General features: G+C 36.0%; 1 protein-coding gene across 2 annotated transcripts in view; it reads left to right on the forward strand.

Annotated features, from left to right (window-relative positions):
• Positions 1-25,339, forward strand: part of spire1b (spire-type actin nucleation factor 1b) — a 33,576-nt gene that overhangs the window by 3,579 nt on the left and 4,658 nt on the right. Inside the window, exons 3-16 of one of the 2 annotated variants that reach the window (XM_051866314.1) lie at positions 6,253-6,492; positions 8,908-9,033; positions 12,361-12,435; positions 12,980-13,144; positions 14,406-14,492; positions 15,606-15,735; positions 16,223-16,264; positions 20,048-20,196; positions 20,280-20,373; positions 22,136-22,278; positions 22,712-22,849; positions 24,659-24,729; positions 24,837-24,864; positions 25,098-25,246. In XM_051866314.1, the coding sequence (XP_051722274.1) occupies positions 6,253-6,492; positions 8,908-9,033; positions 12,361-12,435; positions 12,980-13,144; positions 14,406-14,492; positions 15,606-15,735; positions 16,223-16,264; positions 20,048-20,196; positions 20,280-20,373; positions 22,136-22,278; positions 22,712-22,849; positions 24,659-24,729; positions 24,837-24,864; positions 25,098-25,246 (1,637 nt within the window). The remainder of the gene's footprint in view (positions 1-6,252; positions 6,493-8,907; positions 9,034-12,360; positions 12,436-12,979; positions 13,145-14,405; positions 14,493-15,605; positions 15,736-16,222; positions 16,265-20,047; positions 20,197-20,279; positions 20,374-22,135; positions 22,279-22,711; positions 22,850-24,658; positions 24,730-24,836; positions 24,865-25,097; positions 25,247-25,339) is intronic. The other variant, XM_051866315.1, reaches the window with a different exon arrangement.

Genomic DNA, 25,339 nt, shown 5'->3' on the forward strand with positions numbered 1-25,339 from the left:
GGCGCATCGCAGAGCTAGTGCAAAATGAGCATTTTTGGTTAAAAAGTGTATAAATTTTGTTTGTTTTTTAGAAATAATTTGTTTTTTTAGTGTATAAATATTGTTTTGTTTTTTGAAGCTGCACTGAAACTGCAATTTGAACCTTTAACCCGTTGGTAACTGTTGAAGTCCACTATATGGAGAAAAAACCTGGAATGTTTTCCTCAAAAACCTTCATTTCTTTTGACTGAAGAAAGAAAGACATAAACATCTTGGATGACATGGGGGGTGAGTAAATTATCAGGAAGTGAACTAATCCTTTAATTGTGTCGCCCGTCTGTAGATATGGCTTAGATCTCTCCTTTCCAGTATTAGTTTTATTTATATACTTTTATAATTTTTAATAATATTAATAATAATTTAATAATACATCTAATATTAAATTGTATTCATATTTATAGCTTTAAGTTTTCATTTTAATTTTAGTTAAATTTTTAGTATTTCTGTTGTGCTTTTGTCATTTTTTTTTAAATATTACTTTTTAGGTTTAATTTATTTTTATTTTTTTATTTCCAGTTAGTAATTTATTGCTTCAAATTAGATTAGAAATGTTGCCTAAATATGTTAAGGTTTTTTGTCTAATTTTTATATTCTATTTTATTTCAACTTTTTTAATAGTTTAATAATGAAAAAGCTGCTCTATTTAACACAGTATCTCCTGCAGCTTAGAGACATTTGCAGGCACATCTGTGTTCTTGTAAATTCAGATGTGAGCTTTCAGCACCAGGTCATGTTTTCTGCTCTCTCTGGTCTCTCTGTCCAGCTTGTCATTCCACAAGTTCATTAATTTGATGTCAACAGCTGGTGACATTTTAAAGGCCAATTAGAGACATATAGACCCGACAGATCACTGTTTGCATCCCAAGAATCTTTGACCTTTCAGGTTTATGATGTGTAGAGTAGATCGACTAGAGCTGACTGTGTGACGGACTCTCACTTGACTATTATTTAAATATGCATGTAACTCAACTTAATTCAGTCGCTGTGAGTCAGTGGCCGATTGTATTCATGGTACAGCTATTTTTTTGTTGAACATTCATCACATTTGGAAATGAAAGGTTCTTAGTCTCATTTGATTATTTTCTCTTTATATGGAACTCAAGCGAACAAACATTGCTAATATATATTGATCATTCAGCAAAATCTCAATAGCTACTGTATGTTTCCATCCACCTATTTTTATGCGCAAAACACTGGATGGAAATGCCAAGATGTTCATAAATTCTAAAAATGCTCATAAAAAATGTATGTGCTCAATTGTGTCGGATAATTATTTATCTGATAAGAAGACATGCACACAAACTATGATGGAAACACATTTACAAAATAAATCCCCAATTGCAGCAACTTGATTACAGATGTTTGATGCCAATTTTCCAGGAAGTGATGATTTTGTTCTCTTGAACACACGGGATGGAAACGCTGCTTTATTCACAAATGTTTTATGCGACATTCCAATTTTGCTCTTAAGTTAAATTTACAACTTGGCATGAAAACATAGCTAATGTAGTTTATAGACTTAGTGTCCTTATATAATGTGAATAATTGTCACTTTAGTATTAGCAACTGTCCCTGACAGAAGCACTGACAGGTCTAGCACTGCAAGCTGGTGGATAAGGACACACTCTCACACACACACACACACACACACACACACACACACACACACACACACACACACACACAGATTTGCAGTCTACAGCAAACCCATTTTACAGTTTGTGTATATGAGACTCACTCCATAGTCAAATCCTTGTTAAGCAGCTTTCCAGAAGCGATGAGTTCCCGCTGCAGAGCTCTAACAGCCTAAAAGAAGTGTTCAGAGTTTTGTCCAAGGCATTTAATAGCAAGCAAACTAGACATCCACAAGCAGAACTGTGTATTTTCTGTGTTTGGTTGCATTTCATTTCTCTGTCTGTTCTAGTTGGCAAGAATAATCTGCAGACTGGATCAAACTTTATGCGGAGAGTCATTGTGATAGTCTAGTTGTTGTGTGCAGTGTAAATTAAAGTCATCATGAAACGGAAGTTGCAATCATCTTTTTTTTCCCAATTGTGACGTATATCCGAGTGAAACGGCTTCTCGAACAAGAACAAATGTAGGGCGGGGCTTGATTTTGTCCATTGGTAATTGGTTGGATGGTTGTGGTTTGCTATTGGTGGATCTCATGTGATTGACAGGTTGCCCTGCCCTCACGCCAGTAAATGCATCATAAGAGAAGAGAAGAGATGTCGCTGCAAGATGGAGGGGAAGTTATTTTGATAAAAGATTATGAGGCACATGAATAAAAAAAATGATGTGCACGAATAAATAATTTCTAATAAATACTGCTATATTCCATAAATAAAACTGTCAATTTTGATTTCATGGTGACCTTAAAGCCCTGTAGGTGTGTATTGATGTTTGCACCCGCCAGTTGTATAAATTGCTTGCCTTAAAAAGGTAAGACTGATTAGCCCTAAATAATTGCTAGTTGGTCAGACTAGTTCTTAAGACACAGTCTTAACTTAGTGGCGATGTTTATGCAACTGAGATCCAGTTCCTGTCCTTCAGTGACTCTGTGCTTTTGGTTATTTTCATTTGTTTAGACAAAACATCAGTTCAATTACTTCAGTCGTGGTCATAGCACTTATTTTCTTTATGAGATTCTCAGGGTTAATGATCAGTTTTTAAACTGAAGATATTGTTACCCAGTAATTTTATTCATGGAGGTAATGGGCTGCTAGACATCACAAGAATCTGTCGGTAAACTGTTTGGGTCTGATTAACATCACAGAGATTATTAACAAAGCGCTCTTCATGACATGGACAGAAGCTGCTGTATTCATGTATTTGAATGTATTTCGAATGCATGAACTTATAAAGTTTTGCTTTGGATAAAAGGGTCTGCCAAATGCATAAATATGAGTTATATGAGTTTTGATCTCCGGTCTCTTAAAAATATAGGTTCCAAAAGGGGGTTTTCAGAGCGGTGCCATAGAAGAACCATTATTGGTTCCCCAAAGAACCTTTCAGTGATCAGTTCTGAACCGAATCATTTTTTTTCTTAGTATGAAGAAAATTTTAAAAATCTAAAGAACCTTTTTCCACTATAAAGAACCTTTTGTCCAATGGAAAGGTTCCATGGATGTTGAAGGTTCTTCATGGAACCATCGATGCCAATAAAGAACCTTTATTTTTAAGAGTCTAAGGGCAACAGATTTTACCATTAAGTCATGTGGAAAGATAGACACATGCTGAAACTAAAATACTCAAAGTAACATCTTTATTATATTCTAAGGGTATGTTTACACCACAACAATGTACGATAAACTGAAAAGTTTTTCCTTTGCGTACAGAAGACAGTGTTGTCAAAACGATCCCTGTTCACACGGATCAGCAAAAACAACTAAAAACGCTGTATTCTGCTGCCAGGCCAGTAGTTGGCGATGTCACTTTGTAAAGAAACACACTTAATACACATGCGCATGATTTTCACAAATTTTAATTTCTGTAGTTTACATGAAGACGATAATGGTATCTTTTCAAAAACTTGCACTTTGAATACCATTTTCAAAAGTTTGCGTTTTCAAGCCCCAAAAACGCTGTTGTTGTCTAAATGTCCAAGCCACATAAAAAGTTTTACGTTTTTTGTTAAAACCAGTGTTATGTAAACAGCCCCTAATCCATGGGTAAATCTCATCAAGAAAAGACCCTGAGAATCTAATAAAGAAAATAAGTGCCCTGACCACGAGTGAGGTAATGAAGAGCAACTGATATTTTGTCTAAACATGATAATAACCAAAAGCGTTTAGCTCCAACCCTAATCAAACACACCTGAAAAATCAAGGTCTTCAGGATCACAGGCAGGTGAGTTTGATAAAGGTAGGAGCGAAACTGCTGGAAAGTGGACCTCGAGGACTCAAGAGTTGAGAACCCCTTCTAAACCAATGTAAAGACAAATGTATTTGTGATGCTCATTGGTAGGCTATATGTGAGTGCTTGTGATAGCTAGTTTTAATGAATAAATCCAATTCATTTTTCATGCACACATTCGAAAGTTTGGGGTCAGTAAGAATATTTTTTTAAAGAAATGAATACTTTTATTCAGCAAGGATGCATTAAAGGGTTAGTTCACCCAAAAAATGAAAATTCAGTCATTAATTACTCACCCTCATGTTGTTCTACACCCGTAAGACCTTCGTTCATCTTCAGAACACAAATAAAGATCTTTTTGATAAAATCCGATGGCTCAGTGAGGCCTGCATTGTCAGTAAGTTAATTTACACTTTCAATGCCCAGAAAGCTATTAAAGAAATATTTAAAACAGGTCATGTGACTACAGTGGTTCAACCTTAATGTTATGAAGCGACGAGAATACTTTTTGTGCGCCAAAAAACAAAACAAAATAACGACTTTATTCAACGATATCTAGTGATGGGCAATTTCAAAACACTGCTTCATGAAGCTTCGAAGCTTTACTAATCTTTTGTTTCGAATCAATGGTTCGGGGCGTGTATCAAACTGCCAAAGTCACGCCCCCCAGTGGTGAACCATTGAAATTTCGAAACACTTTGACGTAACGTAGCCTCGTTTACTGAAATCATGTGATTTTGGCGCGCCGAACCACTAACTAATTAACCCTTTAAATTGGTCAAAAGTGAGAGTAAAAACATTTATAATGTTGCAAAAGATTTTTCTTTCAAATCAGTGTTGTTCTTTTGAATTTTCTATTTCTCAAAGAATCCTGAAAAAAAAAGTATCACATTTTCCACAAAAATATGATGCAGCACAACTCTGCATCATGTTTCTTGAGCAGCAAATCAGCATATTAGAATGATTTCTGAAGGATCATGTGACACTGAAGACTGGAGTAATGATGCTGAAAATTCAGCTTTGATCACAGGAATAAATTACATTTTACAATATATTGTAATATATAAGAAATATATAATATATAAGAAAACAGCTCTTTTAAATTGTAATAAAATTTCACAATATTTATGCCCTGAAATTCAGTGTGGGATTGTGTGTTTTTATTCAGCAATGCAAATGTAACTGTGTTTCAGTGTGAAATTGAACCAAACAAGGACTGTTAAATTGTCAGCTGATTTTTATTCACATTCATAACTAACTGTCTTTACTGAATAGACCTCATCTCTGTTCTCTGTATCTAGTGGGTCTCAACTGGTGGGTCACAGCCCAAAAACTGGGTCACGCAACTGTTCTGATTTATCCGTTCATACAAGCGAGAAGAAAATATATTTTGTTGATGATGTCAAAGGCTGTGAATCCAGTCAAACGCTACAGTATTTTGGTTCAAATCCGACTGTAATGTGATGTGAACTCATCATCAAAACAACAATGAACAAAAAATTATTTTTCAAAGTTGTCAATAATACAAAGATTATTGGATTGCATTTTACAATAAAATTTCAGTCTTTCTACTTCAAAATTTCTTGTTTAATTCAATGTGTTCCTTGACGTTTCTTCGTAATTATTTGTGAAATTTACTAGCAATTTCTAAGTCAAAATTGTTTCAGAGTAAATCCTAAATTTTTTTTTTTCCCTGTGTAAAAGGTAAAAGGAAATACAGCCCAGGCTGTATTAAACACAGGTTACAGGTTTGGTTTGTGAAGTAAAGTCAATAACCACTGCTGTATCCTGTAAGGGCATGTGTGTTATTAGAAACCCAACCGGTTTTCATTGACGCCTTACCAGTTTACAGCTGTTGTAACAGGCGTTACACAATGTAAATAGACTAGTTTCGCCATATCAGGTCACAGAGAAAGTTTCACCCTGTCAGTTCAGCCCCAGGATTGACTGTTAGAAAACTTGAGACCTGCTGCTGTTGGAGCCATCAAGGTTCTTGTGGCACGAAATGTATTTAGTTTACATTCAGATTTGAGGAGGTTTTACATTTTAATCTGCTGTGTCTGTTTCTTGTGTCTCAAATCCCTACTTCAGTATTACGTGCACTTCCCACGGAGACAAAATACTTCCAGTGGACTAAAATCCCTAGAAATTTCCTGGAAGTATTGTCAAGATATTATATAAGTTATATTCTCTGAAACAAGCCTCGATATGTCATGCAAGTAAATCTTTTGAAGCATGTTCAGATATTTTACCGAAACACAAGGCAAACATACTAATTAATAAAATGTTTTTAAACATTTAAATATAATTGCTGTTAATGACTCTTTCGGTCGTGCTGTTTGTGTCTTTGTGCTGCAGCTGATCGAGTCTCTGGGCATCATGATCTATAAGGCTCTGGATTACGGCCTGAAAGAGAACGAGGAGCGAGAGCTGAGCCCGCCGCTCGAGCAGCTCATCGACCTCATGACCAATGTGGGCGACACAGAGAGCGACTCCTGCCCCGATGAAGGCTACGCCGCCACTGAGGAAGAGGAGGATGACCAGGAGGGGAATCCCACCCACCCCTGCCGTATCCGTGGATTCCGTGACATCATCAAGGTATTATAAACAGCATCAACAGTCTATAGAGTTTGACTGTGTTTTGAATGTATACTAACACTGTGTCCTAACCAGACGCGATGCGATAAGATTAGTAAAATTCATAAATATTACACAATTTAAACATTATTTAAAGTACATACAGAGTGACTGAACCAATCTTTGTTATAGAATACACTTATTTGTGCGCATTGAGTTGACAGTTTGAACGTTCTTGTGCCCATTTATTTATTTTCAAGATCTGAGGTGAATTAGCAAGTGTTGTTTTCATTAAAGCTAAAAAGCTGGGAACACAGAACGATATTCAAACTCACGTTAGGCGCTTTTAACATTAAATAAAGCACATGAACAGTACCTGATATTATCATTGCCATACTTTGTGTTGCTGTTCCAGCTGCAACGTCGTGGAGAAATAGAAACCATTTCTAAAATAGAATATAATGTTTAAATGGTGTAATATTTATGAATTTTACTATGTACTTGCCCATTTTATTGTGTCTGCTGTGCTCTTGCCTAGAGAGCCCGCCCACACTCTCTTCTGATTGGCTGTGGTTTTTGATTGATTTTATCGCTTCTCATTGTCACGTCACGTCTAGTGTGGACAGTCAAATTGTTTGTCGCTGGAATCTTATGGCATCGCGTCTGGTTAGGACACGGTGTCACAATTATTTTTTTGAACAATTGATTAATATGCTTGTGTGTGCAAAAATGGTTTAAAGGGGTCCTATTATGGACGATGCACCTCCACGCTGACATCTTGTACTGATTTGGGACTTGAGTCTGCGCAGTAGTGAACTTAAGACCTGATTTTGCACAATAGTGAGCATGAATTGGAGTCGCACGCTATCAAAGCCCCGCCCACACGCTCGCAGAATCAGATTCAGTCAGTTCACTGCAGAACAACTCATTATGTTGGTGTGAAATAAACAGTTATGGAAATGTAGAAATTAAAGTTAAAGTTCCAATCTCCTTCCGAAAATCCCCAAAAAAGTCAGTTGGTGCCTTAGTGACTACTTAGCTCAGAGAAGCTGTCGATCACAGCTGTCAATCATGACGTCACACCCCTGTTTTTATAGCATCAAATAACTTACTAAAAACCAAACTTATTTAAAAAAAAAAAAAAAAAAAAAAAAACGAACACTTGAACTTACATCAATGTGATAAAAACTACATAAAATGACAGAAACCATCTTTGGAAAAAAATTATTTGAAGTGTAATTTAATTGTTTAGTTTGTCCCACGTCCCATTACATTACATGGAGAGGTTGGGGTTTATGACCTATACTGGGACCAACCACCAGGGGGCGATCGAGATGCGGGACATTTCCAAAACACTAATAAATTCTATGTAATAAATTCTATGTTGAATCAAATATAATATTTCATTTCATAATATTTCATTTTAAAGCTACTTTTTGTAATGTCTATTTGATGCTTTTCCCATTTAACACAATAATGACTTTAAATTATCTTTTGGGGGTAATTTCTCAGCAAAATTTGATGTGCGATTAATTTGTGATTTATTAGGTTAAAACGAATTTAAAATGAATTAGGTTTTGACTTTTAGCAACAAATATTGCTTATTAATGTAAATGATTGCACTTCATATCTTACTTAAACACTTTTTACTTTTACTTAAAGTTGTGACACTTGTAATGGCGACAGCAGCATTACATGTTTTGCATAACAAAAATGCATACATTATGCAAATATATAAATGTTATATATATAAATAGTTGTATGTTCATATATATATATATATATATATATATATATATAATGTGCGTGTGTGTGTGTGTTTGTGTGTGTGTGTGTGTGTGTGTGTACTTTGAAGTGCCTTTACTGACTAATCTTTTAATTATTTATTTAAATTTTCATTTGATGGATTTGTTGTTGCCGCCCTACACATGATCTCAGTAGGTTACTTGTGATTATAGAATATCAGGATGAAATGTGCGGTATATAACCAGAGCTCACTGCATGAGATACTGTATCCCACAATGCAATGCACGCAACCTTTCATTGTGGGCTGAGCTATTTTTACTGGTACACATTCATTCATTCACATATTTTTATCACATGTCTGTTGTGGTAAATAATCTGGTCACAGTGAGGGCATTTATAATCAAGGATTTAAGTGCCATGTTGATGTTTTTGTTGCACTAATGGGCTGCAAAATGCACAGACTGCTGCCAGTATGAAGCCAAGAGTGACTCACCACACCTTCTGTCCATTTATTTCATTTATGAGACATTTGTATGCCGCAATACAGATTAATGCGTCTCCTTCTGACCTGTCCTCATGTTCAAAACATGCATTGTGTATTCCCAACACGGACATGTGATGAATAATTGAATGTGTACTTTATTATAGTGTGAATGTAGCTGAATGAATTGCCCTCTTCACTGTCTCTAGCTGTGCACCCTTCACCTGGCCACCCCAGCGGATGCGCCCAATCACTACCAGGCCGTGTGTCGAGCTCTTTACGCCGAAACCAAAGAGCTCCGCACCTTCCTGGAGAAGATCAAGAGTGCAAAAGAGGTGAGAGGTTATACTTCCTCCCAAAATCAAGCCAAATTTCTTATTTGTATGTTGGGTTGACCTGGACATGTTCTTGATATTCATCCCATTCTCTTCCCAGAAGACATATGATTATACAGTTGTGGTCAGAATTATTGGTACCCTTGATAAATATGATCAAAGATGACTGTAAAAATAAATCTGCCTTGTTTATCCTTTTTTTTTTTATCTTTAATTCATAAAATTAGCAAAAATATAACCTTTCATTGAAGGAAAAGAATTGAAAGTGGGGGGAAAATCACATTATGAAAAAAATGTTTTTCTCTAAAACACGTTGGCTATAATTATTGGCACCCTTTTATTCAATACTTTTTGCAACCTCTTTGCCAAGATAACAGCTCTGAGTCTTCTCCTATAATGCCTGATGAGTTTGAAGAACACCTGACAAGAGATCAGAAACCATTCCTTCATGCTGAATCTCTACAGATCCTTCAGATTCCCAAATCCATGTTAGTGTTTCTTCTCTTCAGCACTCATTTTCTTTAGGGTTCAGGTCAGGGGACTGGGACGGTCATGGCAGAAGCTTCATTTTGTGCTCAGTGACAATTTTTTGTGTTGGTTTTGATGTTTGTTTTGGATCATTGTCCTGATGGAAGATCCAACCACGGCCCATTATTGGATTTCTAACAGAAGTGGTCAGGTTTTGATTTTTTATCTGTTGGTATTTGATAAAATCCATGATACCATGTATCTGAAGAAGATGTCCAGGACCTCCAGCAGAAAAACAGGCCCACAACATTAAAGATCCAGCAGTATATTTAACCGCGGACATGGGGTACTTTTTATCCATGTGTGCACCAAACCCATCTGGTGGGTTTGCTGCCAAAAAGCTCTTGTTTTAGTTTCATCTGACCATAGAAGCCGGTCCCGTTTGAAGTTCCAGTCTTGTCTGACAACTGAATATGCTGGAGATTGTTTCTGGACGAGAGCAGAGGATTTTCCTTGAAACCCTCCTGAACAACTTGTGGGGATATAGGTGCTGTTTGATAATATTTTTTAGGCTTTCTGAGACTCAAGACTCAACTAATCTCTGCAATTCTCCAGCTGTGATCCTTGGAGAGTCTTTGTCCACTCAAACTTTCCTCCTCACTGCGCATTAGGATGATTTAGACACACGTCCTCTTCCAGGCAGATTTGTAACATTTTTAGTTGATTGGAACTTCTTCATTATTGCCCTGATGGTGGAAATGGGGATTTTCAGTGCTTTAGCTATTTTCTTACAGCCACTTTCTATTTTGTGAAGCTCAACAATCTTTTGCTGCAGATCAGAACTATATTCTTTGGTTTTACTCATTGTGATGAATGATTACGGGAATTTGGCATTTGTGTTTCCTCATGTTTATACTCCTGTGGAACAGGAAGTCATGGCTAGACAATTTCATGCTCCAAGTCACCCTGGTGTGCTAAAAAATGTAAATATGAATGGGAATAATATGTTTTACTCATAAAAAATTCTAGGGGTGCCAATAATTGTGGCCAATGTGTTTTGGAGAAAAACATTTATTTCATAATGTGATTCAATTCTTTTTTTCAATGAAAGGTTATATTTTTGTTAATTTTATGAATTAAAGATCAAAAGGATAAACGATGCAGATTTATTTTTATAGTCATCTTTGATCATATTTACCAAGGGTGCCAATAATTTTGACCACAACTATATCTGAGGCAGTGTTATTTTAGTATTGTTTATATACTATTATAGTTTTTAGTAATAATTTGAATTGGCTTTTATTTTCATATTTTCATAGTTTTTATTTTATTTTTAATATTACTGTTTAGTTTTCATTTATTTTTCCTTCCATTTTGGTTTTGGTTCATTTGTAGTTTTTATTTATTTTCAGTTAGTTATTTTAGTTTTTCATCTAATATTTATATCAGTGTTATTTAAGTATTATTGATATACTATTATAGTTTTTGTTAATATTTTGAGTTTTAGTTTATTTAGGTTTACTTTAGTAGTTCAAATTAAACAAAATAAATATATTTTATATATTTATTTATTTTATTTCAAGCAATGAAAATGATTTCTTGTGGTTTTGGTTTTAGTATTAGTTAACAATAACCCATTACCTGATATATATATTTTATTTTATTTTAGCTTTATTTCAATTTACAAAAATGTTTTTAATATTTTTGTCAATCATAATAACCCCAATCTGAGGTTTGATATTTTTGCTCTTGGTCTCATAACATGATTTGTGATTGAATAAATGTAATGATGTCATACGTGGAGGAGGGTCGCTGCTGGTTTTACTGCAGGCGGTTAAACACTCTGACCTTAGACGTTACGGTGACATTTCCATGTTTCCTTTGATTGTGCCCTTTATTATGTATCAGCCAAATAACATGGCTTATATAAAACTGTCTTAGGGAAACATAAAACCCAGACCTGGAAGAGATGGAAATTTGTTTTATTTTGTGTCAGTTGATCTCATTTCACATGAGAAGAGGGTGTTTACAGAGTCTTAAAGGCACAGCAGCAAAAAAAAACAGCCCGAGAGAGGATGGACAGTGGTCTTGAAAAACGAGGATATGACTTCTTTAAAGCCTGCCTTCAAGTCCTAAAGGTGTCTGCTTTGTTTATGTGCTTCAGGCTAATAATGTCAGCTCTGAATCATCATTCACTGTATTCCACTCACAGGAAAATCCGTGTCTGCTGTGGCTCTACAGCACCTTTTTGTCGGGTTTTGAGTGTAAGATGAGACGAGCTGATCCGCCTTCACAAACCGTCTCCCTCTGTGCTCGTTCCCATGAGGGTTTACTGTTACTGCACTGTAAAGCCTTTTATTTCCAAACTAAAGCTGGGATACGGTCATTGTGACGCCACCATTTGGGCTCAGCCGCAGAGGGAAATGACTTAAAATAAAATGATGCATAGTACAGACAGAACTAAACATGCATGGCAAGCAAATATGAGCAAGTTGTGTTGTCCTGTTCTGTTTTAAAGGGAAATCAGTGAAAAATCACAGGTATTATAGCAAATATATATATTTTACTCGCCTATAAATTCATAACTTCCAGAAAACAAATGTGCATATGCAAAAGGCATTAAAAATAATGTCACAATGCAAAAAAAATCTCTAAACGGGCTTCATTTTCCTTATGCAAAATGCAGTTTCCTATTTCATTCTTTTGACTTTGGGGTGAAATATGTTTCGTGAGATTCATCATATTGTTAGGTGTAATAACAGACAGTTGCAGTCACATACTGCCGCATCTATAGATTCTAGAAGATTCTGCTTAACTCAGCTGCTGTCTGAAGTATTGTATCTCCCTCTGATTGGACAGAACCTGCGTAAGATGGAGGGAGACACCGTTGACGAACCTGGCAGGGAGCTAAACGAGCTGCAGAATGCTGATTGGGTAAGTGACCTGCCCTTCAAAGAATGGAGACATTTGATTGGCTCTATTTATTCCTCATTTAATTTAGTTTAAGGCAAGACACCACAGGTGAATAGGGTAAACCAAAATGTAACTAACAAATGTCACCATACTTCCCCAGTTGATTGATTACATTAAGAAATCCAACTGTATTACAAGTTTTCTAAAAAGACGTGTTTACATTTATGCATTTGCATACATTTCCAGAAAATAAATCTGAACATTGGATACATTTCTGACTTACTGCCTTTAAATATATATAGTTATTGAAATCTACAGACACAAATAGATAAATGCAATAAAATATACTTAAATGTGTATTTTGGATGTTTTCTTTCCACTAGTCTGAAACAACACATTATGAAAAGCCAAACTGCCCAAAATCTCTAAATTGACCACTACATGAAAAACACTGTTTTTGCCTTAAAAGATTACTAATACTTAGTAATACATTATGCTTAAAATACCCTGAAATATAAAAATATTTAATATGTCTAATGTATTGATGTATGTCTGTTGTGGTCAGACGTGGCTCTGGGTGCAGTTGATGCGAGATCTGAGGAACGGTGTGAAGTTGCAGAAGGTGCAGGAACGGCAGTATAACCCGCTGCCAATCGAGTTCCAGCTCACGCCGTACGAGATGCTCATGGATGACATCCGCTCCAAACGCTACAAGCTACGCAAGGTCATGGTGAGTTCAGAACACATAACACTACGAGACATTTGGCTGGATTTTATGAATCTATTCAGAACCATATGAAGAGTTCATTTTTAAGTACCATACATATATGGCACAGAAGTACTAGGGTCAGACAGCACATGCACAGCACACCTATCTGATGCATATTTCATTTTCATTACATTTAAATTTATGCATTTGGCAGACGCTTTTATCCAAAGCAATTTACATTGCATTCATGGTGTGCATTTTATTAATTCCATGCATTCCCTGGAAATCAAACGGCTTGCTCTGCTTTTTTAGTTAAACGGATGCATCAAAATTATTGCACAAAAAAGGGTTTGTGGCATCAAATTTGTTTGAGGCACATAAACTGCTTATTAACTTAATTATAAAAGATACAAAAACATTTTTGGAAGTTGCACTCAAAACAAATGTTAATTGCTAGTTGATGAACATAGACTATATCTAAAGTGCATTAATACTAGGAGCAGTGTTGGGGAAAGTTACTTTTAAAAGTAATGCGTTACAATATTGTGTTACTCCCTAAAAAGAAAGTAATTGCATTACTTTATAACAAGTAATGCGTTACGTTACTTTTGCATTACTTTTTCTCACCTGGGCTGGGCTTGTTTGTTTGTTTTTAATAACAACAAAAATGATTGTAGCAAGGTTTAAAGGATAAAGGAAGAAGGAGGCAGGGAACTGGTAAACGTTCAACATAATACTTTATTTATAAAATAAACAAACAACAAAACGAAAGTAAAGCGGCAGCCCCTCATGGACAGCTGCTGCTTAAACTAAAACAAAACACCAACATAAATAGTCCAGGTCTGGTCCTCAGTCGTCTTCATCACTCCTTCTTTTATCCCTCCGGAGTGGGAGGTGACGCTTATTAGTAATCGTGCCATCAACCTGGCTCCGTTCCCAAGGTTCTCAGCCCCGCCCTGCTTGCCACAGTTGTATTTTTGGCAAATGTAAAGGCCCTTTCACACCAAAAGTGTATTCAGCCTCAGGCTGATGGAAATGCAAATTCATCCCTGTACAGTAGAGGGCGCAGCTCAAACAAACCTTTCAGCTGTGCTGCCATTCTGGATTAAAGAAGAATAATATACAGGAGAACATCAACGATAAAAACAACAAAATGAAATGCAAATGTGATGTTTAGTCATTTTTAGAAGGCAGTGGCTGCATTTATTGAATTTTAATACTGCAGGAAAGAGTCTCTGTGCCTGTGTGTGTTCAGATCTCTGTCTCTCTCTTTCTTCCTCAGGTGAATGGAGATATTCCACCCAAGTTAAAGAAGAGCGCTCATGAGGTCATACTTGACTTTATCAGGTCCAGACCCCCCCTCAACCCTGTGAGTACTCCTTATTCACTTCTTACAAACTTAGGAGGGAGTTCACTTACAGTGAATGGCATGCACTGATAGCAGCATTAATTTGCATGTGCTGTCCGTCTGCAATGTTTTCAGGGATTCAAGTAAAAAAAAAAAAAAAAGGCTACGTCATATTCCTTTAACCATCACTATATTTAAATACTCAAGACCGATATTGTTTTGAGAGAATATTATGTTGTAGAACAGCTATTATATTGCCTGTTTGCATAATATTAAAGCTGTTTTCAAATCTATAAAATAAAACTGATACTTTTTGCAATACTTTCAAATTTTATTGTAAGTTATTCCCCTTGATATTGCAATTATGATTATTAATGTTTATTAATAGAATACATTTTATGTCTGGGGAAAAGGCATGTGAGATTCTTGTAGGCTACACAGACAAAACAAGTTGAGAAACATTTAAGAATTAGTTCATTGCGTTTTACGCACTGCAAAATCAAGATTTCACATTGGTTATCTTAGCAGCATGAAAAAACAAAATGGTTATTCAAATTATATATAGAAAGCAGGCAAAGAATGTTCCCCATCACAGAAACGGTTCATGAATTACGTTTGGTGCGATTTCTGCATTCTCACAAAAACTCCTGTTATAATCAATGAAGTTGTATACACTGCAATAAATCTTTTACATACGTCATATCTGCAGATTTCAGTTAGTGAGTGTGTGCACTGAAACAAACTCCAGCATTTTTAGCAGATTTCTTTGTCAGCGGTGACTAATCTAAATGCCTCTGATTGGCCTTTGCATTCATGATAAGTATGTGTGTGATTGGTTATAATGTGATTGGGGGGGGGGTTAGGGGGTTGTTCATTGAAAATGCCACCATTGTTCATTTTGGTGGCATTTTTGCCCTAAGCCCCTGTTAATTTCCACCCTAAACTGCAACGGCATTTTAGGCATTTAATGCCTTTGTTTTAGTGCATGATTCAATCAAGGAATTGTATAAATTAGATAACAACACTAACCTGAAACTGAAGTGATCACAATTTGTGACATGGCAAATTAAATTTACTGATGCAGATGTTCTCTTTGCTCCCAAAATACTCCATGATATCTATGTGTGATTTCAGGTGGCAGCACGAAAGCTCAAGCCGCAGGCCGAACGTCCTCCCAGTCTGCATGAGCGTATTCTGGAGGAGATCAAATCAGAGAGGAAACTGAGGCCCGTGTCACCCGATCAGATCCGTAGAAGTAGATTTGGTGAGTCTTTAAACTCACACACACAAAAGCATACAGTACTATAAATGCATTTACTGCTTTAGAAGGACATAAAGGGCAGGTCATTTAAAAGAGCTGTCATTGGAGCTGAATATGCATCATGGATCATGTATGAAGGTCACTGCACACGCTTACAGCTCTATGTTGTAATCAGACTTGGTGATGTTCAGTTAAGATGATGAACTATCACAGAAACAAACCCGTCTTGACATTTGCTCTGATTGCAACGTAACAGTCACACAAGTGCCAGCTTCTATGTGTGGCGTGTATCTGCTTCATACATGGCTGATGATTATCTGTCTCATATTATTTAGTCCATCCATGTACATTGAAAATGGATGAAATGTCTTAATCGCAAGTCTAATCTTGCTGTAACCACTATCCACAATAAGTATTACTGAATTAGCCATCTTCTGCTATTGTGAATCTAAATACTTGCCTGTTTAACACCCTGCCTGTTTTCTTGCAGCCATTCGGCCTCTTAGCATGTCTCAGAGTTTTGATTCATCAGGTAAAGCTGTGATGTGATCCATTAGTGCCATCTGTGGTGATTAGAACTTAGTCTCCTGTCATTTCATATATTACACTGGGAGCCGTTCATTTGAGGGTCCTGCTTTAAATTTGTTTTTAATTTTTTTTTTATGCCATCAAGTATGGAAGCTTGTTTCCTCCTTAAAAAAAGGTAATTGCGACTTTTTATCTCACAATCCTGACTTTATTTCTCAGAATTGTGAGATTTAAACTCGCAATTGCGAGTTATAGTCAGAATTGCGTGATATAAAGTCAGAATTGTGACTTTTTTCTCGCAATTGCAAGCTTTTATCACGCAATTCTGACTTTATATCACGCCATTCTGACTTTATATCTCACAATTCTGACTTTATAACTCGTAATTGTGAGTTCAAATGTCGCAATTCTGAGAAAAAAAGTCTAAATTGTGAGATATAAAGTCAGAATTGTGACTTTTTTCTTGCAATTGTGAGTTTTTATCACGCAATTCTGACTTTATAATTTGCAATTTTGACTTTATCTCGCAATTCTGACTTTATATCACACAATTCTGACTTTATATCATGCAATTCTGACTATATCATGCAATTCTGACTTTATAGTTCGCAATTCTGACTTTATAACTCGCAATTCTGACTTTATAATTCGCAATTGTGAGTTTAAATGTCGCAATTCTGAGAAAAAAAGTCTAAATTTTGAGATATAAACTCACAGTTGCGAGAAAAAAAGTCAGAATTGTGAGATAAAACGTCACAATTACCATTTTTATTATTTATTTCATGGCAGAAACAAGCATCCATAACAATGTGGCTCAGGATTCGGTAATGAAGATCATGGATGTTTTTTAATAATTCATTTAGTTAATTAATTATTTAATAAAATTATTTTGACCCTCAACTGAAATGTGACCTATTTAAAATTCATTTTGATTTCATCTTATTAACACTGTTAATTATGATTTTTTTTATTATTATTAATACAATATATTGATGATTATCCATTCGTCACACACCAGCGCTTCCGGGTCCAAACGCTCTATCAGATGCCAAAAGCGAACAACAACCTTTATCTACATACTAAAATCCAAGATGGCCAGACAGCGATTCATCTTTTATGAACTGTTAAAATACTGTTGTCTGGGATTAGACTGTAAGTTTTTAAAAGCTTAGCTTAAATGTGTTTTATGAATAAATAGTGCTCATAAACAATGTTGAGATAGTATTCTCAAATGAAACAAGTAGAGGCTTGGGCCCGGAAACAGTATTCCTTACGTCACGACTTAACAAGCACACTGAAACATGCCCGATGGGAAGTAGATCAATTATGCAACTCAATAATTATAGGGTTACTGATTCATATGAAGGTGAAGTAGATTAACACATGTGAAGATGTGATTTACTCATGTGATGATGTGTTGACTGATCAGTGCAGGGCTTACATTATTAGTCAAATATGTGAAAAATAATGTGTTTTTTGAATATTCAGCCATGAAAACCTTTTCTAGTAGAGCCCAAAAACAATCAAGACTTTGAAAAAGGGCATAATAAGTCCCCTTTAAGACAGATGGTGCTCTATTTCTTTGTAACTAATCAAAATGAGTGACATTGGCCATGTGACCTTTGTACAGACTTTTTGTACAGGCTCTTTGGATCATGTCAAATCATATCGGAGAACATGATAATCGGGTTTTGTTCATGTCATTACAGTGCTGCTGTCATTAAAGCACAAGAGAGACACACTAAATGTACCAAATGTTTAGAAACATTTTCACTAGCGGTCTCAGAGGTTTGGATCCAACTGTATGTGATATAGTCTGTTTGATATTTTGTCTTTACGTCACACGTTCATTCACGGTGCTTGTGTTTGCTTTGTTCACATGCTTGTGTTGGCTCTGTTTCTGATGCCTGTGACTCACTCCTAATGCAGAGAAACACTTTCAACATCATGTATAAGAACAAATGACCAACATTAGTAGATTGTGCCGATTACACAGTTTCTATTGACTCTGGTAGTGTTGTTTTAGGAGCTGCTCAAAACTTCTGCACTTTAAAAAATTATTTTTCGATGTAAATGTTTTACAAGTAAATACTAGTCTTTCTACTTAAAAATTTCATGTTTAATTCAGTGTTATTTGCCGTTTCTTTGTAATTATTTGGGAAATTTACCAGCAATTTCTGAGTGAAAAGTTTCTTAAAGTAAATCCTATACCATTTTTTTTTTAGTATATTACACCTCAGATTTTGTGAAATACAACCCGAATTCCGGAAAAGTTGGGACGTTTTTTAAATTTGAATAAAATGAAAACTAAAAGACTTTCAAATCACATGAGCCAATATTTTATTCACAATAGAACATCGATAACATAACAAATGTTTAAAATGAGAAATTTTACACTTTTATCCACTAAATGAGCTCATTTCAAATTTGATGCCTGCTACAGGTCTCAAAAAAAGTTGGCACGGGGCAACAAATTGCTGAAAAAGCAAGACATTTTGAAAAGATTCAGCTGGGAGAACATCTAGCAACTAATTATTGATATCAGGTCTGTAACATGATTAGCTAATAAAAGGATAATAAAAGGGATGTCTTAGAGAGGCAGAGTCTCTCAGAAGTAAAGATGGGCTGAGCTGTGAAAGTAAAAAGATTGTGGAATACTTTAAAAACAATGTTCCTCAACGTCAAATTGCAAAGGCTTTGCAAACCTCATCATCTACAGTGCATAACATCATCAAAAGATTCAGAAAAACTGGAGAAATCTCTGTGCATAAGGGACAAGGCCGAAGACCTTTATTGGATGCCCGTGGTCTTCGGGCCCTCAGACGACACTGCATCACTCATCAGCATGATTGTGTCAATGACATTACTAAATGGGCCCAGGAATACTTCCAGAAACCACTGTCGGTAAACACAATCTGCCGTGCCATCTGCAGATGCCAACTAAAGCTCTATCATGCAAAAAGGAAGCCATATGTGAACATGGTCCAGAAGCGCCGTCGTGTCCTGTGGGCCAAGGCTCATTTAAAATGGACTGTTTCAAAGTGGAAAAGTGTTCTATGGTCAAACGAGTCCAAATTTGATATTCTTGTTGGAAATCACGGACGCTGTGTCCTCCGGGCTAAAGAGGAGGAAGACCTTCCAGCGTGTTATCAGCGTTCAGTTCAAAAGCCAGCATCTCTGATGGTATGGGGGTGCATAAGTGCATACGGTATGGGCAGCTTGCATGTTTTGGAAGGCACTATGAATGCTGAAAGGTATATAAAGGTTTCCAGACGACGTCTATTTCAGGGAAGGCCTTGTGTATTTCAGCAGGACAAAACCACATACTGCAGCTATTACAACAGCATGGCTTCGTCATAGACCTGTAGCAGGCATCAAATTTGAAATGAGCTCATTTTGTGCATAAAATTGTAAAATTTCTCCATTTAAACATTTGTTATGTTATCTATGTTCTCTTGTGAATAAAATATTAGCTCATGTGATTTGAAAGTCCTTTGGCTTTCATTTTATTCACATTTAAAAACCGTCCCAACATTTCCGGAATTCGGGTTGTAGAAGAAATGCAAAACAATATTAAAAAATGCAAAAATATAGACATAAAAATCTGAAAAGTATGCTTCCTTGTAATGTCTGACTGATTTGTAACACTGTAAAAAGTGTAGTTTACCTTACAAAAACAATTTACTTTAGAAATCATCATTTCTGTCAAAATAAGCTATTTTTTAAAGCTCTCTGTCTGTATGTGTGTTTTGCTCTTCATGTAACTGTGTTGTGCTGTTTTCTGTAGATGTGTCATCCTCTGATGGGGCGCGGAAGGCCTCCAGCACGCTGTCGTTGGCCAATGGAGTGTCGCTTCAGCAGAAAGGTTCTGGCGGGTTTCAGAGGAAAAGGCTTAAAGCACCGACACTGGCTGAACTGGACAGCTCCGATTCAGACGTGAGGATTTTTATGGACATCATTTTTGGCCATATAATCTATAAATAAGCCACTTATTTTCAGTGATGTGTTATCTCACTCAGGATGAGACCGTAGGTCAAAGGTCGGCCAGCTGCTCCAGCATCTCTACATCCATGGTGGATGACACATCACCAGAATCTGTCCTGGGCAAGAAAAGTGAGTCTTTCTTCTTTTTTTGCATTTTTATTTTAAAAAATGATGACAATTGACCCTTCGCAAAGACCCGCCCCCCTTAGTTACTGTTGCTTTGTCTGATAATCCATGACGCTGTCACGCCACACAGAGTGAAAAATACATCGCGGAGCAAAGAGGACACTGACAACACGTCGACAGACAAGACAGAGCAGGTTACTTATGATATGAAACAGTCCCAGCTTTCAAGCTGTATAATTTTTTAAGAAATTCGAACAATAATTTTGTGGCTCTTTAATGTGTCGTGACAGATTGCTGTAGCGCCTCAGTTCAATCAGCTCGTGAACCAATCATCTCTTCCTACTAGTTAATTTATATCATCAAATAAACATGAATGAACATGAGACAGAATGTTGTTTCAAACGCGGAAAGACGTCAGTAAACACCACTTTTCAAGTTCAAGTCCACTGAGGTTAATCTTCTAACTTCTGACTGCTTTGTCGGACAAAATGCCGGATTCAGCGTTATGATTGGTTAGATCGTTTTTCAATCAAAATCCCGGCGAAGGGTCAATTGGGTTACTTTTTTTACACAGCTCTCTGGAATACAGTAGTGGCCAAAGATGATGTCTGGAGGGAATATTGATTTTTAATGACCCTACAAGTTTGATTAAACCATCAAAATATGAGGAAAATATTTTATATTTTTTTTAAGTATTTATGATATGAGAGTTGAATAAAACACTAAACTTGAGGTTAAGGTATTTATCTGACAAAATGATTTGGCATAAAAGGCAAAAACTACAGCTACAGGTTTTATTTTATTATGCAAAAAAATGCATAGAAAACAAAAAGCTCACAGGAAAAAGCATACATTGACTACAACATAATCAGTTATTAATATTTTGTCGGTTTTCTCTTGTTTTTGAATGTGTTCATAATTTCTTTGTATGACAGCTTGACCAAAAATGATGTTCGCACAATTTGTCATGTTTCATTGCGTTATCATAAATAAAACAAAAGCGTTCTGTGGTCAAATATATTTTTATAATGTTGCTAAACTGTATATTTGACTGATGTTCACGATAGCTAGTTTCCTAAAAATGTTTTTCTTGCAGTCTTGTTATTGTCAACTAAAACTAAAAAATATTAAAAAATGTTTTTGGTCATTGAAATAAAGCTAAAATATAAATATTACATGGAAAACTTAAACTGAAAAATAAATAAGTTAAAGTTGATATACTTAAATTACTAAAATTAAAACTGAAATAAAAATAATGGTAAATAGAAAATAGAAACTAATAAAATTGCTAAAAATTAAAATGAAAACTGAAAATATAAAAATAAATCTTAATAAATAATAATAAATAATATAATATAATATAATATGATATAATAATAAAATGACTAAATAACCAATATTTAATGTCCTTTATTTATTTTTTATTTGCTAAATGAGAAGGATAATGTACACTCAACAGATCTCCACTTCATATCTGGGACCAGATTATCATTTTTAAAATTAGATTAAAGCATTCGTTATATTGCAGCTCTTAATAAAGTTCCCTGGCAAACTAGCAAGTAACATTTTATAGCCTTGTTTACTAAGCAAGTGTTCATTTATGAGTCGTTCACAGTGCAACCAGAGGTCATTTATGTCAACTTTCCGATGTGATTAGTTCATCTTAATGCAAATGCACAGTATCACAATGTGCTTACCTGCCAGTTACTGTAAATTTTTTCGGTAAAATTGATAAATAATGGGTCTTTATCGTCCTCTCTCACAGCTCCACCCATGTTCCTGCCCATCTCGTCCACACCACAGCCGGAGCGCCGCCAGCCCACCCAGCGCCGTCACTCTATCGAGAAGGAAACGCCCACTAGTGTGCGCCAGTTCCTGCCTCCCTCCAGGCACAGTTCAAAATCCTTAGTAAGCAAGAAAGCAACATTGACAGACTCCTCCTTCATCCTCTGTCACTTTTGCAGCCGTCCCTTCAGCCGATTTTCAGTCATAAGCTTTGGGTCATTAACAGAAACAAATAATGCAACACGTTTCAAGCAGTTTTATGCTACACTGTTGTCAAATGACCTAATCATTTTACACAATGAGTTGCATCTACTTATCATTTTGGAAAAAAACATGGTTATTTTGCCTTTTTTAAGTGAAACTTTATATACATACTGGTATGAGTGGCATATATTAGTATACTAATCTGAATGTCTGAATGCTGCAGTGGCTTCAATATCCCAGAAATGCCCTGCACACCATGTTTCTCTTTGGTATTGTGGCTCTGGAGAGGCCGATGGGCGGCATTGCTGCTGTAGTTTTGTCTCTGGTAATGTGTGGCCAATGTTTTGGACAGGAGGAGTTTTGTTTCCCGGTGGAGTGTCTGGCTCTGACGGTGGAGGAAGTGATGCACATTCGGCAGGTTTTGGTCAAAGCTGAACTGGAGAAGTTTCAGCAGTACAAAGACGTCTACAATGCCCTGAAGAAGGGGAAGGTGGGAACTTCTTTTATTAGTGCATTATTGCAACCATTGAGAGGAAGCATCATGTCAGCAAAACAGTCATTGCAATCAAGTAGACTGAAAAGGTTTAATGCTTAAAGTAAACAGTAGAAATTTAATTAAAATATAATCAAGGCATGTTTTCTGCATTGTATTTAACTATTATAGAATTATATTTAATCATTTTCATTTATATGTGTCAGCATAACAAAACAGTCATGAACAGCAATATTTAAAATATATACACTACTGCTCAAAAGTTTGGACTCAGTAAGAGCTTTAATTCAGCAAGGATGAATTAAAGGCACAATATGTAGTTTTTCGCCACTAGAGATCGCTTATTCAAAACAAAGGCGTAGCTTGATGATGCCTTGCTTTCGCGGATTTGTCTTCACGTCTACAGCTGGTGGAAAAGAATCTGACGGGACTCGGGCAGAAATCATATTAATGGATGAGCTAATGTATTAAAGATTTATTAAAATTACTGTAGTATGAAGCAGGGTGTTGGAGCAGAACGAGGCCGCTGGAGTGATTGCTAATGAGAGACGAGCGCAACACATGACTCGAGAGCAGTGGAGCTTTTATTATGCTGCGGTCGCTGCTTCCACTTCTTCCCGTCAAGTGTATGTGGGGTAACGCAGTGTTGTTTAATCATGCTAGATACATTTGTGTGTTGAAAGTTGTTATAATGCTACTCTGTGTTCGCTCGGCAGCTGCTATGAGACACTTGTTGCACACTGCAGTAAGATAGATCGATATTAGGGCAACGCAGGTATGATATCATTGATAGGCGATGCACGGACACGGTCCTGTGTCCTGGTTAAAATTGCTTATTTCTCTGGATTTAAACATTCTTGGAATATGTGGGATAATGTAAGTACACAAGTCAACAAAATATATAACATTGTTCTAGTGGTTTGTGGATATTTTAATCCAAAAATATTACATATTGTGCCTTTAAAGACATTTATAATGTTACAAAAGACTTCTATTTCAAATAAATGCTGTTCTTTTGAACTTTCTATTCATCAAAGAATCCTGAAGAGAATGTACCAGTTTCCCCAAATATGAAGCAGCACAACTGTTTTCAACATTGATAATAATCAGAAATGATTATTCAGCAGCAAATCATCATATTAGAATGATTTCTGAAGGATCATGTGACACTGAAGACTGGAGTAATGATGCTGAAAATTCAGCTTTGATCACAGGAATAAATTATACTTTAAAATATATTAAAATAGAAATCAGTTACTTTAAATTGTAATAATATTTCACAATATTACTGTTTTTACTGTATTTTGGTCAAATTAAATGCAGCCTTTGTGAGCAGAAGAGACTTCTTTCAAAAACAAAAACAAAAATCTTATTGACCACAAACTTTTGAATGGTAGTGTGTATATTCAATATATCCTACTAAAACATTTTGATACATGATAAATGCCACATAAAGAATTCTTTTATCATTTGGAGAGTTGAAATTAACTAATCGCTGAATCACAGTTATGAATCGATTTACTGAAAGAGACATTTTGAACTGATTCAGAGAAATCAATCAAACTTACCAACTTGAACTGTTTTTACTTCTGAAGTATAAATCAAACACTATTAAAATATGAACACTGAACAGTCTCATACAAGTCATAAGACGAGGAAGAATCATGAAGCTAATGGCACAAACTTAACGGACAAATACATATGCTTTAAAATCATTGCCATATATACAATGTTCAAATCATTGCAAATATATTGTAAATACTGAGTATGACTCTCAGGAACTCATTGATATTTCTCTTTTCACAGCTGTGCTTCTGCTGCCGAACGAAACGATTTTCCTTCTTTACCTGGTCCTACACCTGTCAGTTTTGTAAAAGGTAATAAATAACCTGCCATCCATATTTTAATAGAAACCAAGACAGAAGTACTAAGTCAAAAACTAATTTTTAGTGGTGCTGTATCATCTTGTTCTTGATCTTTGCAGGCCTGTGTGTTCACAATGCTGTAAAAAAGTAAGTCATGATCTGTACATACTGTTCATGTTCACATAACTTCATTAAATGTTGATGTAATTCTCATTTTATGTTATTTTTGGCGAGCTCTACGTGACTCCATTTCCAGGGTCACAGTGGTCCTGTAAATCTCATCACTGTACTTTGGAACGTTCTGTTCTTTGTCCTTCAGGAAATTAAAAGCTGATGGAAGGTAATTTTGCACTCATAACAGTCCTTTTCTGTTGCTTTAGATGCGGCTGCCATCGAAGCCATACGCTAGCCTACCCATTTACTCTCTGGGTCCATCCACGTCCACGCTGAAACGGGACAAGGCCGCCCACAAGCCAGAGAAGCCCAGCACGAGCCACCATCGACCCAGCCTTCAGCGCACAATGTCCAGGTACAAAAACCCAGCCTAATGTGGAAGCTTGTTCCGCCATGGAATCAAATATAATTGCAACTTATTATCTCACAATTCTGACAATACCATTTC

Source organism: Ctenopharyngodon idella, chromosome 16 (genome assembly GCF_019924925.1).
Source record: "Ctenopharyngodon idella isolate HZGC_01 chromosome 16, HZGC01, whole genome shotgun sequence".
NCBI classification, from domain to species: domain Eukaryota; kingdom Metazoa; phylum Chordata; class Actinopteri; order Cypriniformes; family Xenocyprididae; genus Ctenopharyngodon; species Ctenopharyngodon idella.